At 32.2% G+C, this 19,129-nt stretch overlaps 1 protein-coding gene across 1 annotated transcript; it reads right to left on the bottom strand.

Annotated features, from left to right (window-relative positions):
• Positions 1–15: 15 nt before the first annotated feature.
• Positions 16–18,112, bottom strand: LOC136974909 (transient receptor potential cation channel subfamily V member 5-like). Its single transcript, XM_067269900.1, has 15 exons — positions 17,840–18,112; positions 17,559–17,751; positions 17,020–17,178; positions 16,793–16,947; positions 16,250–16,393; positions 13,538–13,619; positions 12,603–12,718; positions 10,539–10,658; positions 10,087–10,197; positions 5,123–5,274; positions 4,943–5,052; positions 4,056–4,153; positions 2,528–2,689; positions 2,275–2,460; positions 16–1,185 (listed from the first exon to the last, which is right to left on the bottom strand). The coding sequence occupies exons 1-15, from the start codon at positions 18,086–18,088 to the stop codon at positions 166–168; spliced, it is 3,057 nt and encodes a 1,018-aa protein (XP_067126001.1). The 5' UTR covers positions 18,089–18,112; the 3' UTR covers positions 16–165.
• Between the last annotated feature and the right edge of the window lie 1,017 nt (positions 18,113–19,129).

Here is a 19,129-nt window from a genome sequence, read left to right as displayed (position 1 = left end):
TTTTATTAAGTGAATTTTACTACATTCAATATATAAACAGTGCTGTTAAACTGATTAAACTGTTGCCGCTTTCTTCGCTTTGCGTTTAAGTTATATGATACTAAGGAAAGTACAAAAAGTTTAAAGTAGTTCTACACGTCATAATTATGATTAACTCTGAAAGTTTTAAGGATCTTCCCGAAAAAAATCTTCATTCCAAGCAACCAAAGATTTCATATCGACTACATCTTTCGTACTCCAATGAGTTAATCCCTTTTGTTTTATTGGATTCTTAGAAATGTAATATTGATTTAACTCTTCTAAACTGGACGATTCTGACATTTTAACTTTCTTCGAACATCTTTCTCTTTTTCGTGTTCTCTTTTCTTGGTTCTTTACACGCGATGATCTGTAAGATGATTTTGGTCTAATTGGATGTAATTTCGTGTTATCTATCCAACTATTTTCTGGATTGAGTTCGTTTTCGTTCGTTAATATCCCTACTTTTGATTTATTAAATGTGTGCCTTTTACGCTTTTTACAGATTTTTAATTTGGTTCCTTTTTTTGTATCCTCTAAGTGTATCTTTTTTTTGTTTTCGTCTACATCTTCTGACGACATTTTAGGTAGAGAACGTGAATATTTCTGGTCGGATTCTAACAAAAAGCATTTGCTTTTTTGCTCCACTGCATCAATATCTTTCTTTTCTGCGAGAACAATTTCTTGTGATGCGATTTTGAGTGCACTAGATGTAAATTTTGCCTCCGATTCCAACAAAGATTTCTTTCTTTCTAAATTCGCATTTATCTCTTTCTTTTCTTTGTTGTCACCGGTTTGAATGCTTGTTTTTGATTCTGACAAAGTATTTCTGCCTTCTAATTCTTCTACATTTTTCACTAACTGACAAGTTTCTATATTTATTGCTTTTTCTTCTTTAATAATACCTTCTTGCGTTGTATTATCCATTACATTTGGTGCAGTAGGAAAAGACGGGTCCAAGCAATCATCAATTGAATATGCTTCTAATATTGTACAGACATTATCCAACATCCCGCTAATGAGAATATTCGAATTTACACCATTATTTTTTTCATTTCCCGTATCAAATTTCTCATTCGGCTCGTTAATATCATTTAATCGTGCAACACTATTCGTATCCACTTGTTTCGATTTCCTCAATTGAAAAATTACTCGTCTTCCCATTCTCTGTAAGTAAATTTATAATTAAATTAATCGCAATAAATGCCAAGAGATGACGAAATTCAAAAATATGTTTAAAATTTATTATCAATTGTAAAGTATCACAATACTGAGAACAATGTTACTCGTAAATTAAAATGCGTAACGATTTCATTCATTTGTTTTTGTTAATTTTTCAATGGAATAGGTTTTGAATATTTAATTCAAAATATTTCTGTGTAAAATATACGGGGATATTCATAATTAAGTAATAAATGTTCAAAGCTCTCTGTAGAAAAAAATTATTAAGCAAATCTCGACCAAATTTGGTTCCGAATAAACTATTTCGATTTTCGTAAAAAAAAAATAAATTTCCGGTTAATGTTACCCTAGGTGCCAATATGGCGGCTCGTCTCTGATTCCAGCAAGGAAACAGTGGGAGGCACGTTCTAACCTAACCTAACCTATTCTAATAAATTACCATAATTAATAGCAACCAAATTATTAGAACAGGTTAGGTTAGGTTAGAACGTGCCTCCCACTGTTTCCTTGCTGGAATCAGAGACGAGCCGCCATATTGGCACCTAGGGTAACATTAACCAAATTTCCTTTCAAATTCAGCCACTAGGACAAAGTTTGACGCTGCTGCCCTCTTAATGTGTACGTTACGCACGTTTCTTAATGAATTTCGAGTATATAAGAGTAGCAGAACGTTCTTCACAGTCGAATAGTCACGGTATTCACTCCTGATTGTACTGTACAGTACGTTACTTATTTAACTTTTCTACCAACGAAACAGCAATGCCAGCTCGACACTAAAGAAGTTTCGGCGCTTAAATGATTTTAAAAGGTCCTCTGACCACTGGGAATTTCAGAAAAAATGATTTCGTGTTTTCAAGAGACTGACAGCAGCGCTAAATGTTGCCCTAACGGTTGAATTTTGAAGTTAAATTTTTTTACCCGAAAATCGAAACCGCATACACGGGGCAATGTATATACCAAATTTGGTCGGGATTTGCTTAATAGTTCTTTCTACACAGAGCTCCAAACACCTACTCTTCATATACGATCACCCTGTGTATACTGAACAACTTTTTAAAAAAGTGCCTGTACAACCTTCCAGTTTGATAATGCTCCTTTCCTCTGTCTAGCTTTCGACTTTAACTTTCTTCTAATAACCATAACAGCTCTATTTTCTTGTTCATCATTAGCTGTTGCAACGGGTATAGAATAGCATTGCATGTATTCACGAGCCTTTTTCTGACTAACGGCTCTTTCGAGAGTAACAACAATTTTAGCCCACTGAAAGAAAACAAAGGTTAAATTTTATCGTAGGATTGCTTATACACAAATTAAAGGATCGTTTTACCTGCTTCACCCATTCTTTCTCCGATTGTTCAATCACTTGACAATACGTATTACCCATCATGGCGATCAGCATGTTTAGCAAGAGTATCGGCATAAATACCAGGAAAACTGTGAAAACTACTTGAGTGGTATAATAATAAACGGTGCGACGTAATTCATCGTACTGAAATAAGAAAAATACATTTAAAAATTTTTATAATAAGTCTCACAATCAATCATCCAATTGGCATTTTCTTTAATCTACGTTAGATCACGATTATGCAACTCGAATTATAAATATAATTACGTTACTCTAGAAATTCTGTTACGTCAGCGTCAAGTATTTTGCAATTCGAAATTTTTAATTAACTAATAAAAAAAATAAACACATTTAATATTTAAGTAACATTAAATTTGATGACGTGTCCTGTCATCCTACCCAAGGCTGATCGCGGTTTCGTGCCTGACCACGTGGGGTTTTCCGGTTTTCTTCACGTGTCTAACACCTAAACAGGGGCCAGTTTTTCGCGAGGTCTTATCAAACAGATCGCTCGAGTGTTGCGTTACCTTATACTAGTAGCGTCAAACTTTTCGATTGGTGAGCCAAATTGCGTACCAAGCGGGCCACAAATTCCATATAAGAATATACAAAAAATAAGCCTATTTCAATCACTTATTAGGGGCTGTTAAAGTATCACATCACCAAAAATTTACCATTATTTTGATTTCTCCTCCCCACATCACCAGCCATCAGAGCTCAACGTATCTCCCCCCCTTATTATTTCATCAGGCAATCTTCAGACTCGCCCTTCTTCCCCCATTGTCAGCAATCGAGATACCTACGAATTCCCTATAAACTGCTGACGTCATACTCGAATGATGTGTCAAATATGTAATTTGGGCACCACTCGCCTCGTGCCATCAACCAATCCAATCCTGTCGCATCTTACTTGATCAGCAATGTAATCTATATCCTGTGACAAGATCAATATCCTTTTGATAAAGTATAAGTAATATATATATTTTTTTAAGCAGTAACAAAATGTATTTAGGTTTTATAAATCTAAATTTATAACCTTTCGTTGTGAGTTAAATGACATATCCGTACCAATAACATCAATGATAAAATATATAATGCAATTTCACGTATGATCATCCATAACTTCACCCTTGGAAACAGGTCGGTTGATGACATTCTTACGTACCTGTTACGAAAATATACTAAAAAAAAAAAAGTAACCATCCTTGATACCATTACATTAATAAATTAATTTGGCAAGTTTATGAGATTTTATGAAGGAATTCCTCACTTATTCGTATAAAAAGTGGAGAAAATTGATGCAAAAATACGAGACAAATAAGAAGAATTAATTGTCGATGCTCGAAAAATGTCATCTCGAATGGAAATTGTGTATTATACGCATAAATCGGATTACTTTGACAGTTAATGGGGAAATAATTTACTATTTTAAATGGAACTTTAATGTAAAACTAATGCACGATTATTTAATTAACGACCTTAATTAAAGCTTATTTTCTAATTAATTTACCTCATAATTTCCTAATGTCATTTGAAAGAGCGTTATCCACGTTTTTGGATACGTTTGAAATCTTTTACTTTTCTGACTTTTGAAGAGGAAATAAAATGCTAGAACATAAAAAAAATATATTTATTTAAATTGTTTTTATGTTTAATTTATAGAATATTTTATAATTAAACATTTTTATGTATGTAAAACGAAGAGAAATAATTTGTGTTTCTCCTCTTCATCTGTATAAAATGATAAAGATACGTAAGTATGACGAGGAGAAACATTATGTATTATAACGTTTCTCCTTATCATCTTACATCCTATTTATTATTTATATTATCCTACTCTCAATAATGAGGAGAAATACATAATATTTTCCCTCAATCTTCATCACTGTAGGAGGATGATAAAGATGCACAAGAGAGATGAGGCAAAACATGGTACTAGTTAGAGAAAGCTGTTATAAATTATATTTTGATAATTTTAAACTTTCTACAAGTATTTAATGCGAATTTTTAAAACTCTTTCCATCTTGTGGTGTTTTTAGCAAGCCTATTGTGGGTTAACAACGAGGCGAGGGGCAATTTGCAAAATTAGCATAAATTAATTCTAATCTTATAATTTTATATTTTGAAATACTAAATTATTTGCCATCTCATAGGCTGTAGCAATATATTATTCATTAAATTCATAAATAAATGAAGAAATTTAATTAAAGTTTATCAGAAAATTTGAGTAATTTAATATAAGAATTATTATTTAATTTTTTAAATTTTAATTTCAAACGTAAATGTACGAATGAGGGGGGGGGAAAATAAAGGTTTAAAAATACGTTGTTACGTTGTTAAATTGTTTAAAACATTGAAATACTTCTACAATAACAATATCACGTTGAAAGTGCTTACCTTGGGTGAATGCCAGTAAGAAAATGAAGTAAATGATAGAAAATCTAAACATATCTCCTGTTAAAATACTATAAATCATAGTCACAAACGGTCCGGTCAATTTAATGGCCCTAAATTAAGTTAATTTATTATATTTATTTTTATATTTTGGCCATTATTTTAATGTTTAAAGTGTCTTACCCTGCAAAAAACATCAAGAAGAACCAAGATCCAGGAAGAGCTATGGATAAAAGGATATCTTCGGTGGATCTATCTCCTGTTAATCGGCAAGGAATGCAGAAAAGTATTAATATGCACGAAAGTAGGAAGATGGCTTTTGGGGGGTAGCTTATCTGTGTAAAGAATTTATATTGGTTTAGCCTGTATTGAAAGATATGGTTTTGTTCTACGTCAGAATATCAGATATGAGTCGAGAACCCGAGAGAAAGGAGATGAGACTGTGATAAGTCACAAATGTGTGGGCCTCGCTCTTCTTCTAAAGCCATAAAAATAGCTTACATGAATGGATTGATGGCGTAAGGCAACGCAAGACATGGTCGATCTGCCTGCCGACAGGACTTTCTATAGTAAACTGGCCCTTACACTGGCGAATATACAATGAAAGTAATAAAGCTTTAGCTTAGGGAAACATCCAAAAAGGCTTCTTAAGGGCTCCTAATCTCAGAGGGCCCCTAAAGAAGCTTTTTTGAACGTTACCCCGTTGTTATTGGCTGCGAAGGTGGCTTCGGGGTATCAAAAATGGTCAAATATTTAGGTGTGAAAAGAACCGGAAAACCCGTTTGCAAACCCAATTCGTGGGTTCACTCCTTGATAAAATAAATAAGTAACGAATTTTTTACCACTTTTTAAATAAAAATTTAATTTATATCAAGCTCATATCATTTATTACGTTGATTATTGAATTTCGGGCCTTTCTGTATCTGCAGTTCCGATCAAAGGTCCTGCCTCTCTATTTGGGCTTGGATATTTCTCATACGAATCAGGATTTATGGTTTAATATTTTATTTTATATGATAAATTCTTAAACATGAAAAAATTTTAAATTTTATAAAGAAAATTCCCCACTAATTATGTTATAGTAATTTACATAATTGAAAGTAGGCTAAATTACTTAATTAAAATAATTATTTAATTAAAAAATTAGACTAAACATTATTATTTTATAGTGGCCAGAAGGTCAATTAACTGAGTTTTGTTTTTCGAAAATTGTTTAAAACATGGTGTTTTAATTTTTAAAACTGGTGAAAACATATTAGAAATACAATAAAAATAATTATATTTTTAGTTATTTTATATTTTTAGTTAATTTAGTTAATTAATTGCAATTTAGTCTTTACAACGGTTAAATAAGTTAGATTGCCCTGTTAAGATTTTAATTAAAATTCATTCAGTTGAGCCCACAAATGGTCGAGTGGATAAGGCAACTAATCTGTAGGATGAGGTCTTGAGTTCTCACCTGACCCACCAACTCTTCTAGTTTTATTCTCGTGTCTTACACCCAAATAGGAGCCAGTTTCCCATATCTTCACGCATTTAACACCCAAATAGAAGCCAGCTTCCCATATCTTCACGCGTCAAACACCCAAATAGAAGCCAGTTTCCCATATCTTCACGCATTTAACACCCAAATAGGAGCCAGTTTCCCATATCTTCACGCATTTAACACCCAAATAGAAGCCAGCTTCCCATATCTTCACGCGTCAAACACCCAAATAGAAGCCAGCTTCCCATATCTTCACGCGTCAAACACCCAAATAGAAGCCAGTTTCCCATATCTTCACGCATTTAACACCCAAATAGGAGCCAGTTTCCCATATCTTCACGCATTTAACACCCAAATAGGAGCCAGTTTCCCATATCTTCACGCATTTAACACCCAAATAGAAGCCAGCTTCCCATATCTTCACGCGTCAAACACCCAAATAGAAGCCAGCTTCCCATATCTTCACGCGTCAAACACCCAAATAGAAGCCAGCTTCCCATATCTTCACGCGTCAAACACCCAAATAGAAGCCAGTTTCCCATATCTTCACGCATTTAACACCCAAATAGGAGCCAGTTTCCCATATCTTCACGCATTTAACACCCAAATAGGAGCCAGTTTCCCATATCTTCACGCATTTAACACCCAAATAGGAGCCAGTTTCCCATAGCTTCACGCGTCAAACACCCAAATAAGAGCCAGTTTCCCATATCTTCACATATATAATACCGAAATAAAGGCCAGTTTTCCATAAAAAGTCCTTTCGAGAGGGTAAGTTGCATTGCCACATTCGACCAAATTTCACACAAATCTAATTACAAAGAAATAAATTATTCCAAAAAATTAACAACGCAATTCTCTTTCTTTTTTTATGAAACAAAATATTTTAAAAATTATATTTAAAAAAAAAATTGTATAAAATTATTAAAGAAATAATCTTCATGGAATTTAGATCGTTGCATTACCGTAACATTTCAACGTTTTAATTATTGCATTGTCCCAGTGTTTAAGAGATTTAGAGAATTACAATGCGTGAAATCGGTCGTTGAAATTACTGGAAATATATTTCTCGTATTATTTAACCTAAAAATTACTTAAACTATTTCGAATTAAAGTTATTTAATTATAAACATAATTTTAACTTAATTAAAATGCTCAACGGATTCAGAATGTATTTAAAATACAGATTAATATGAAATTATTCGTGTTTTCCTGTATAGATTTACTCATAAAATGATTAAAATCGTTCAATTTTAGGTGTAGAAGTTTCATTTTTCTCTCTGAAAACAAAAATAAAAGCTTTATTTTTTCTTAATACACAAAAAAGTTCAATAGAATTAATAATTCATAACAATTTTTTAAGGCTTTCATATATATGAAGTCCTCTGAAGATCCTTGTTGCAAAGTAGGGCCTCTCAGAGGGACTTCAGAGCAAAGGGCTCTCTATAAGAAGACCCCTAAAAAATGGTTCTTCCATGGAAAGCCTTTAACTTCAAGCTTTCACGGATAGCCTGGTTTTAAAGCCTTTTCATAGTGGAACGAAGACTTAAAACCATTATTTAGGCATAATTAATGATCATAAACCCATTCATCTGATAAGTATATGTTAATATTATAATAAAATGGTAATTTTTGATGGAATATTCTCATATAAAATCGTCACATGGATAATTTTCTAACGATACTTCCTCATATTTCTTTGTATAAATCACAAAATTATACGATATGGATCATGAAGTGATTTAACTGAACACCACTTGGCATTTCTTCTTTGTGTTTTATATGGAAAAATTATACATATTTTGAAGTATCTTAAACTTTTCTACTGGATTTAAAATAATATCCACGCTTCTACGACCGATTTTACTGTGTTATTTTAAGTAAAACATGGCTTCACGTAGGGAGAAACAATTTGATTTTCAAAAAACATTCGTTACTTTCGCACGATGACACTATTGATTTTTCAAAACGATCGAAAACAGGAAACGGAAGTTATTACATTTTAAAAAATTAAAAAAAAAACACACACACATACACACACACCTCGTGAGTCGGATGTGTGCATAAAAATACACGTTTTACATTTGTTATATTACGTAATTTTTTTATATACAATTATCTAAAAAAAATCTCTAGAATTTCATCTACGAAAATAATTCTTTTTCTTAACGTAAATATAATAATATAAGTTGGAAAATATTCAATAATACGTGTTATTGTTTATTGTTATTTTGCGATCAAGCGATGAAAAACTGTAGTATAAAGTCGTGTGATTAGGTAGCGTAACCAAAGAGGGGCCCGAGTGCTCCCGTACGTTGGGGCACTTAAGCAAGTGCCCCTTTTTGGCTGCGTTGCCCCTTTTTTTAATCCCCAAGGAGTCTCAAGTTCCATTATAAACAAATAACAGGGAATTTACGACACCTTGTGAAAGCGCTGATCCGACATTGAATCACAGTTTGAATCTTCATTACATAATATACCCCCCTTTTTTACAGCTCGTGTCTTCTGTATAGTCTATCAAAGACCCCTTAACTTATAAATTAATTAATTAAGAAGAAATCAAATAAGGGGGTCCCCGGTTTGTATGTTCTAATTGGCCTCTAATATCTAGTTAAGCTACCGATACTAGACATAAAAAAGATCTAAAATTTAGTATTTTATGTAAAAAACATAATATAAATTACGATTATAACTTGTTTTATTGTCTTTCGGAGAAGGACGGGCCCACATTTATGAAGGCCTCTCAGAGGATGATTGAGGGAGGTTCGAGCTTTTTGAGGCCTTCAGTACATTAAACAGCAATAAACAATGAGTTTTTCATATTAATATAAAAGAAATTCGATGATTTATAACATATTTTTAAGGGCCCTAAAAATGTAAGGCTCGAGCCTATAATAAGACCTGGACAGGCCCCACCTCGCTTCTCTCGGGCAATGATTATAAATATACCTTCTTGATTTGGAAAATTATATAAAAATGGTTTTAAAATATATTTTTTGCAATAAAATAAGCTTTTTTTTCATGCATTTTCTCTAGTTACTGTTGAACTTTACATTAAGGGGCATTTAAATAGTCGAAAAAATATATAAGAAATTAATTTCACTGCTTTTTTTAAATAATTAAACAGAGAAAAGGAACCAAATATAATTATTTTTTGCAATATTATAATTACTTTCTTCCTATTTTCATCTAGAAAATGTTAGTAAATTAATAAACAGAATAAAAATCGATGAAGGAAGTACAAAAAAAAAAAAAAAAGGAAAAAGTCAATTTTACGAATGGTATTTATTTAATAACAAGATATATTGATTGATACTAAAATAAAATGTATAAATAAAAATATTTTTTCTTATTTTTTAAAATATGTTTCCTAATAAAACAAATTTTACATTTGATTTGAAAATTTTATAACCTAAATATATTGTTTAAAAATTGTATTTTTAATTTATGAATTTTTAAATTAATTTTTAGTATTATTATTTTTTTTTTAAGAAAGTAATATAAAATTTAAATATAAAAAAATGTCTACAATAAACATTTAAACACTATACACTTGCTGCCATCTGTAGTCGAAAATATAAACTATATATTAATTTTTTTTTATTTTAGTCGTATTTATATACTTAAATTTTATAAATATATTTAGTATAAATATCCATACCACATTAATAAAAAACGTGGCTAATCCTTGAGCTAGAATTTCTTCGGCTGGCTGAAAAATTACAAATCCTATACAACCGACACAAGTCCCGATCTCAGCACAATATCGACACTAAGAAAAGAAAAGAAAAGAAGAAGAAGAAAAAAAAAAAAACTTAAAAAGCTTTAATATTAGTTCATAACATTGTACAATATTTTTATATATATATAAAAAATCTTTTTTTCTAAGAAAAAAACTGTGTTATCGGAGCGTGTGTACTTCAAAACGATAACACGCTTTCCTATTTTCACTCTAATCGCGTTCGATTTTCCTGGAAAAATATTGATTTTTATTCGTCTACTCATCATCTAAGAGGTCGAAGGTCATAAATTGATCAACTTTTTACTCTCGAGAATTTCGGAAACGTGAAAAAACCAACTTATAAATGCTTCGTAGAAACGTGAAATATTTACCATGGAATGTACGTCTGTCGGACCGAGGAGGGGTTTTCCAATATCTTTTCTTAAAAATACAGCGATGCTCATGATAACCAAATGGATAAATATCAACGATAGTCTCTTCATAAATTGTCGCTGAAATTAAGAATACAAAATGTAGCGTTAAATATATAAGTATTTTTTTTTTTTTTTTTTAATGTATATACATTCTTTCTCACATAACTCGTGTCATAAATTAAATAATAAATGATAATAATTCGTTTGTATAATTTAACAGAGGCGTAGGCGTAGCGCGTATACGTCTAATGTGGCCCTGGAAATTGATCGAAGGTACCAACATCTTTTTTGTTTTTGTTATTAAATCGATAATAATTATATAAGTTATATAAATAAGACTTAAATTATATATTAATTTGGAAAAATAACTTAAGGATTTTATATATTTAATATATATATTAAGAACAAATCCGTTGATAATAAATAAACACATACACGCACATATAGATATGTGTGCGTGTATGTGGAATGTAGGTGTGTATATTTATCAAGGGATTTTTTAAAATTTTTTACTATATGCTCCGAACTTTGTCGCTGTAGACAGCGTAAATATATCCATTAAAAAGCTTCCCAATTTCAATCCCATAATTTAATTACCGGGTGACTGTAATTAATTAAAGTACCTCTATTCAATTCTGTACAGAAAGCAGTACAAATACAACCAAATCTGACATTTCAGGACATTGGAAGTCATTATGTGAAAGAAATTAGTACCACTACTCACCATTGTGGCACTTTTGGCGCTGCAAGAAAAGAAAAAAAAAAAAAAAACATTTTATTTGTTCAAGACATTCGTGCTCTACAGTGACCTTAGCTACTGCTCAATGTGGATGTCATTTTAAAGGTGTAAAACCATTAGGCGGTGAACAATGTGTTCGATCCTCTGACGATCTTCTCACATTTAATGTGATACAGTCTTTCAAAGCTGCCAAATTTGCAACACGTCCTCGATAAACCACACTTTTAAATGTCCCCACAATACAAAAGCACACGGATTAAAATCTAAAAAATGATGTGGCCAGGCAGGTGGAAATGCGCAAGTAATCACTCTGTTATCGATGAAATGTCGCAGAAGGTGCTGTTCGATAAGTAGATACATTTCATCTTGCATGAAAGTGGTCGATTCAAGGCGATGTCACTGTTGCAGTTGGGTCGTGGCAAAAGTATTGAGGATCTCTCGGTATTTCTGGGTCATCACAGATCATGTCACAAGCTCACTGGTACTAACTTCTTCGAAGAAGAATGGTTCAAGGATAAATATGCCTATGAATCCATGCAAGACTGTAACTTTAAGTGATGCAGTAAAATCTGCTAGAAAACAAACGTTTACTGTGGTCTAAGTTATGGATGTTCACTGAAAGTGCGCCTCGTTGCTCCATAGGATATTGATCACGCTCGCGGCTTGAAAAATCTACTTCCATTCTGACAAGCAAAGTCAGTGCAAATGTCAGTCGGATTTCCCCGTAAGCAGCAAGCAATTGCTGGTTGTAGACGATCTTATACAGATAACAATGCACCAACTTTCTTAATATCTTTCACGCTACCAGTATATATGATATATCTAACGTGCACTGCTGGAGACAGCATGTGCATTGCTGGAGCCTGCAACATTATTCATTGATTATTCAGAAACAATTGTGATAACATCGTCAACGATTTATGAAGTGATAGATTTGAGCCTTTCGTTGGGTTGAACTCCATATATCCAGTTTCTTGAATCGAGTGATCATTCTCTTGAGATCTTGTGGAATCAATGGTCCTCGGCATAAATTCTTACAACAGCAAAATTTCCAAAGTGCAGCCGCAGCATTGACGTTGTTTTCACGAGAGTTTTCGTACTATTTTCTATGGAAATGTCTTTTGCGTGTCATGAAATGTCACCATACGCGATTTGGTTGCACTAAATAAGTCTCTATATACCATTAAACAGGGATACTGTACTTACGATCACATGGTATAAAATTACCAATTATTTTCAAGTAGAAGAAGTAAACGTAAAAACTTCAAAAATAGTATATTTACTCTAGCAAAGGTCTTCCATTTTTCTTCCAGAAGTCTTTCGATCACGCCACCGTCTAACATATCTAAATGCTCATTTGTATTTCCACTTAAAATTATAAGTATGGCTGAATTCCAATCTGAAAATATACGAATATAGTTTAAAATCTTTCAAAATTTATCACAAATTCCATTATAATTTCTTACTAGAAAGAAAATTAGTAGCAGCCTGAATACAGTCAAACCTCGATATAGCGCCAACCTCTTGGTAACTAAGTGGTAACAAATACAAAACTCATCATTATCCGTGAATTGCTAAACGTTGGATTTCGCATTGCAAACTACATTGTTATCATCGAATCACATGACTTTCGATTACAAACCCCAACTTATATGCATGCCTCATTACTAGGCCTATATAATTCTTATTTGAAGTATAGTATTTTAGTTTAATGCCGTGCCGGATTGCTCACTAGGTACGTGAGTTACATGCTTAGAGGCTCACTAGATACGTGACCAGAAGTTCAGTAGGTACGTGAGGCATTCTTAGAGGAAACTGGAAGAAAAAAAAAGCAATTTTCGCAGTTGCAATCGTACATCTAGACGTTATTAGTTTATGATATAAAATTATGTAGAGGTGCCCCAATCTTCTGTGAGTTGGCTCCCGAAAGGTCCTAATCGGCCACTGTTTTTTTTTAATTCTTTTCCCATGCTGGCACTAGAAGGGACTTTTTTTTTTAGGAAGCCAGCCATGGCCTATTATGGCTTAGGCCAGACTCAGAATGGAGCAGCAGGGTGGTGAGGGAGCTACTGGTTTAGCATCACACTCGATTTAATACGTTTTAAAAGTCAACAAAAAATTGCGCTAAATCGAAGTTCGACTATGGAACTTTAGTTTATTTAACAAATTAAGTATTTGTTTAATTTATATTTTTAAGTAAAATTTAAAAGAAAATCACTTGTTTTTCCATTTGAAAGTAAACTATCCAATGCATTCAGGGGATAACCACAACACGTGATAGTACTGTATCTCCAAAATTCCTAAAGAAATGATAATTCATATGTATATATATATTATTTAATCTTATTTTTAATTAAAAATTTTAAAACGTTAATTAAAATAAAAAGTAAAATTAATAATATATATAATCAATTAAGAAAGAAAAGTTTAATGAATAAAAACAATTCCCTTATATCCGTCAGACATTTTACCATAGAAATATATAGAGTAGAGGTTCGTTAATCCGGCATATATGAGACAAGAGTGTTTACCGCGTTATCGATAATGTCGGATTATCGAAAGTTATTGTATTTTCGCAAAGTTCGAAGTAATTTATATGCAACACGAACGTTGCACTGTACAAACAAACTGTTGTATGTTTCCGATTTGTTTACTCTCGTTCTGGAATTACGTAACGATATTTTTGTACTTTTCAACAAAAATCTCACTCCCTGTAACTCTCCGTAACGCCTTCATACATAGCCACTCCCAAAATTACGTAACCTATAACCTCAATCAATCTCCTTAATTGTACTAAGGAATAATACACGACTATGGATTCGGCTTCCCCATTTTGAGCCTGGCCAAACCCATAATGGGCTTGCTAAAAATAGGATCTCTTAGTGCCCACAGGGCGGAAAGAGTTAAAAGAAACTCTACGTTTCTGTAAACATTCTACTCCTTTGTAACGACTACCTGCATACACGACTATCCTTACGTTACGTAATTTATAGACAGCCCCTCTTTAATTAGCCTGAAGATCAGTTTTCTCCATAGCATAACTCTCGAACCCACGATTAACCTCCTCACATGGTAATGGAGAGGAGAGGAGGAGAGAGGAGGAGAGGAGAGAAGAAGTAATGAAATAAATACAAAATACTACTAATTTTGACTACTTTTAACATATTTTCCGCCACTAAATGCTGAACATGTAAACACCAATAATAGTCACACACAACCGTTTTAGGCTATAGTAAATAGGCCTAACGAATGAAAGAATTAGAGCAAATATTTCTTTATTATAATTGTTAATATTTGAATGACTTGACCGTTGACTCTACATATATATACTGTAATTGTAATCCACCTCATGTAGTCCAGTCTATATTTTGCTTTCATTAATCTAGATTAAACATCAGAATAAGGTTGATTGGGCGTATAATCATCAATTAATCATATTTTGTCTGAAGTTAATGTACATTTTAATCAATTTAAAAACTTTATAACTTAAATAAGTTATAAGCTTATTTAAATTTAATAGGAATATAATCATTTCCATAACTATTTATAGATACACAAAAATGAATTTTTTAAAATTATCCATTTTATCTTTAAGAATTATCTGAATACTGAAAACTATCTTAAATATTTAAATATAATCTGCATATTTTTTTAAAATTTATTAGTTACAAGTTAATATTTTATAATTAATTATAATAAGTAAAGTTAAAAATACAGAAAGAAATAGATTATTATGAACAGGCCTTATCACAGAGGACCTTTGTTACAAATGATTTGCTCCATTGCATTTATTTTATATACATAATACTGTGTATATATACAATATGTAGGTGAGTGTGTTTGTATTGGAGCTCAACAACTTAAACAGCCCGATCTCTTATGACCCAGAGATAACGAGGTTCTTGTAATGAAGAACCTCGTTATCTCTAACATTAGTTATTCTGAGTAACGTATACATAAATATCATTAGAAAAGATTGAAAATAAATTGACGTTTTAATGTATTGTAGGCCTGTATTTCTACCTAATTTCAAAATCTGGTATACGAGAATTATTATTATTATTATTATTTTATAATAAGATATCGACTAATCATTAAAATATTTCGAAAAAAATAATAACAATGCATCAGTTACTAATAGTTCCAGATTGAAGGATGTCAGCCAGCAAGGAACTTTGGCTCTTGCCTTGGATATAGAAGGACCTACGAAATGTGGTGTTTTATGTTAGAAAAGTATAAATAAAAGTATATTTAATATGTGTTTTTATTTCTTTTATTCACTCATTTCGTGGCTTTCGTAGAGGGATAAGACCAGGACTCTAGTGGAAGATGTACGATGGTGCACATCATATATCCTGTACTTTTTATATATGTGTCCTTTAGTAATATCGGTATGATTTTTTTGTATAACCAAAGACCAGCAGCCCCGCAGACTATGAAAAAGGAAGGACATAAACTATAAAAAAGGGGCATTGTACATTATGCAAGGAGCTTCGAACTCTATGATTCAACGTCGAATCCAATGTTCACTCGGGGCTAAATTGGCCTCGAAAACACGAATGGGGTTTTAGTCCGCCAAACATCTTTCATTAGTTTCTTTTATATTTTCAGAATAGACTAGAAGTTACAAATTTTCTGTTGTCTAGGGACTTCTTGGGATTAGGAAAAAGGAAACCGAGACGAAAAGAGGTGGCATGTGCCCCAAGTACCCCAATGTACTGGCTGCCCCATCGGAGCAGCCAGTACATTGGGCAATAATAATATAGGCATAATTCCTCGTTGTGATGAAAATTCGAGAAAAATCCAAGTAGAAAGTGGAAGAATGTTTATAGTCGATTGTATCGATATTTTCATTTATTATTTATATAAAAGCCTTATTATATATTCTCGCTTCATAGAAAGTAATCAAATACGATAATAATAGACTTACGAACGACCTAAGTTCTAACATCTCTCGAAATATTTTGTTTCGACCTAATTTACAGGCCAAGGCCAAAGGAGTTAATCCATATTTATTCAAAATATCGTCCTTCGCCGGTTTCGTTGGATGTTTCAATGCGTAACCATACATACTCTGAAATTAAATAGATGTCCTGTTTAAATTTAAGGATATATTTCTATAAGATATCTTGATTAATAGGAAGAATTGGGGGTCGTCCATTAATGATGTGTACAGTTTAAGAGAGGGAGGAGGTGGAGGATTTATCTACAAGGACTACATGAACTACATGGACGAGGCACTGTAGTGGTATTAATGGCATACGAATTTGCTTTTATAAGCTTTGCAGAACTTTTTAAAGTCATTTCTTCAATATTGGGGATTCACAAACTATTATACACGTAATTAAGGAGGAGAGCCAAAAGTGGCTCAAAAATTGTACACGTAATTAATGAACGATCCCATTGGCACATTGTTCAAAGTATTAATATTATAGTCTTTTTTGCTTTTGGATTGCAATTAAAAATTACCAACCTGTTTGTCGCTAATTACAATAGCATGAAGGACCATATTGCCAAAGTTATCAGTCATGTTGGGATCCGCTCCATATTTTATTAACAAATTATAAACTGTTTCGTCTTCACAACATGCCGCCCACGCTAAAGGGTATTCCCCCAAATAAAATAAACCTAATAAAGAAAAAAAAAATTCATATTTAATTTTAAAAAAAAGATGTAAAATAATTTAAAGAATATACAAACCATGAAAATTTGTCTGTTTTTTAGGAACCGCCGATTGCTGATCGGTAGGTTTAAAGAATCGTCCAGTGGCTCTCTGAAAGATATCTGCACCATTCTCAATTAACATCTTCGATAATTTCAAATTCTGATAGGCGATACTCAAGTGCAATGCACTGGCACCTAATTTAAAATACTCGAAATTAAAACGTAATTCCTACCGAAGAATACTGAAGAACTTTTCAAGATGTCATCAAACTATGACGATGACACGCCGTAAGAACGTACAAAAATAAAGTTGTCATGTCTTTTTTTTTTGTATGTAGATGACATTTAATTAAAATAAATGCTAGAATTTATATCTCGACTTCTCGTTAGCTTGACAAGTGACAGAGTATATCTTGGAGTCACTCCAGAAACAGAAATAAACGAGTTTTTCTATTTTAAAATTCGATTCTTTTCGATTGTAATTATTATTACTAAATTATTTATATAAGTTAATTATATTTATTCACCTTAAATTTAAGTATTAATTAGGATAAGTTCTAAAAATAAAACATTACCAAAGTATTCGTCTCCTTCGATAATATCCAAAGCCAAATTAGGAAACAATTCCAACAAAGTTAATGCAATCTCTGTATGCGTTGGCGTGTTGCAGATGACAAGAATATGCAACAGACTTTCTCCTAATAAACCTCTACTCTCCAATTTCCATAGTCTTTTATGTATAGGACCATCATCTAAAGGTACAGAAATCTGAAAACCGTACGTATACACAATAATAAATGAACCTCACGAACCCGTAAACATGACTTTTCTCTACAAAATATTATTAAAAGTTTACCTGATCTTTTTCGTTGGTGAAATTCTTATCCTCGAAAAATTTCGGTAGAAATTCCCTAGCAAGTTTTCGTATTCCTTCCTTACCTTTTTGATTGTAAGTATTAATAAGTATACCACCTTTTTTATAATTGGCTAGAGAATATATAGGATTTTGTTCTTCATCCGGATTTTCGCTGATAATCTGATCCAAGACGTAAGAAGAAGAAGAAGAAGAAGACTTCTCGTGATTTACGCACAAATTATTCCCCATTTAAAGCATCTTTCTTGTTAATTCTACGTTTCAGCATTCGCCGGGAATATTTTACATATTTATTAGTGTCTTTCTTTTATCATAAAGTTGTAAGAGATGTCCGATACTCGCCGCACTTGTCTGCATTTCCAAGTCAATAGACGTTGGCGAGATAGTACGCAAGCGCAAAATTCAAGTTTCATTTTCTTTAATATATGCATTTAGTAAATTGCTTTCGATATTTTGCTTTGATTATTAATCAAAGTTTCTCCTATTTAAATTATATATTAATTTTTATTCGTTTTCTTACGTGAAATGATTGATTTTTCGGAAAATCAGAAACATATGGTAATAGATGCGTGTTTTCTCTGATAACAGTTCATTTAAATTGTTTGAATTACTCTCAGCTTGTTGATTAAGTAATATAAGAAATTTTATCTAGTTTATTATTATTATCTTTTTACATAAATGTTATAATGGCCAGAGAGACGAAACAGCAAAGGTGTCGTCCAACCACTCTAGTGATCTGGATCCGGGTTCCAATCCGAATGAGAGACTTCTCGAGAATTTTTCGTGGGTAATTCACCAATCTGCTGCCCATAGCGTGGGTCTGGTCGAATCTACAACTGATACTGTTTAAAAAGTCCTCGTTCTTCTAAACCTTCTATTATATTGTAGTATTTGTTTATATAACTACAAAGGTTATATTACGTAAGGGTTTATCACACCGAGTAAAAAGTATGTTTATAGAAAAATTATTGGGTTAAATTTGAGAAAATTGTAAACCTATAAATTTTGGCTGTTAACACACATCAGTGTGTTTTCCCCTTCGTGTAATCCGTTCCTACACGAGCGAATTGACTTTGGGTACATTATATATTTTGTAGCAGGAGTGTTAAGTGATTTTCTTTCCCACCCTGTATAATTAAATACTTTGTTTTAAATATTCCAATTTCCATATTCAAACAACAGAAGACTTAAGACTACAATTAAACCAGACTCTTTTATTTACAATTCAAGTACGTTTCGGTTATGAAACGTTAATATATTTCGATGACATGC

Source organism: Centruroides vittatus, unplaced genomic scaffold, assembly GCF_030686945.1.
Source record: "Centruroides vittatus isolate TY-2023 unplaced genomic scaffold, ASM3068694v2 contig_359, whole genome shotgun sequence".
In the NCBI taxonomy this organism is placed as follows: Eukaryota; Metazoa; Arthropoda; class Arachnida; order Scorpiones; family Buthidae; genus Centruroides; species Centruroides vittatus.
This window is presented reverse-complemented; position numbering and strand designations above follow the sequence as displayed.

Excerpts from the sequence above, each read along its gene's own strand:
- LOC136974909 (XM_067269900.1), bottom strand. The coding sequence starts at position 18,088 with ATGGGGAATAATTTGTGCGTAAATCACGAGAAGTCTTCTTCTTCTTCT. Across the intron at positions 17,752-17,839 it reads TCACCAACGAAAAAGATCAG|ATTTCTGTACCTTTAGATGA; the intron begins GTAAACTTTTAA and ends TACGGTTTTCAG. Across the intron at positions 13,620-16,249 it reads TGTTAGAACTTAGGTCGTTC|GAATTTTGGAGATACAGTAC; the intron begins GTAAGTCTATTA and ends TCATTTCTTTAG.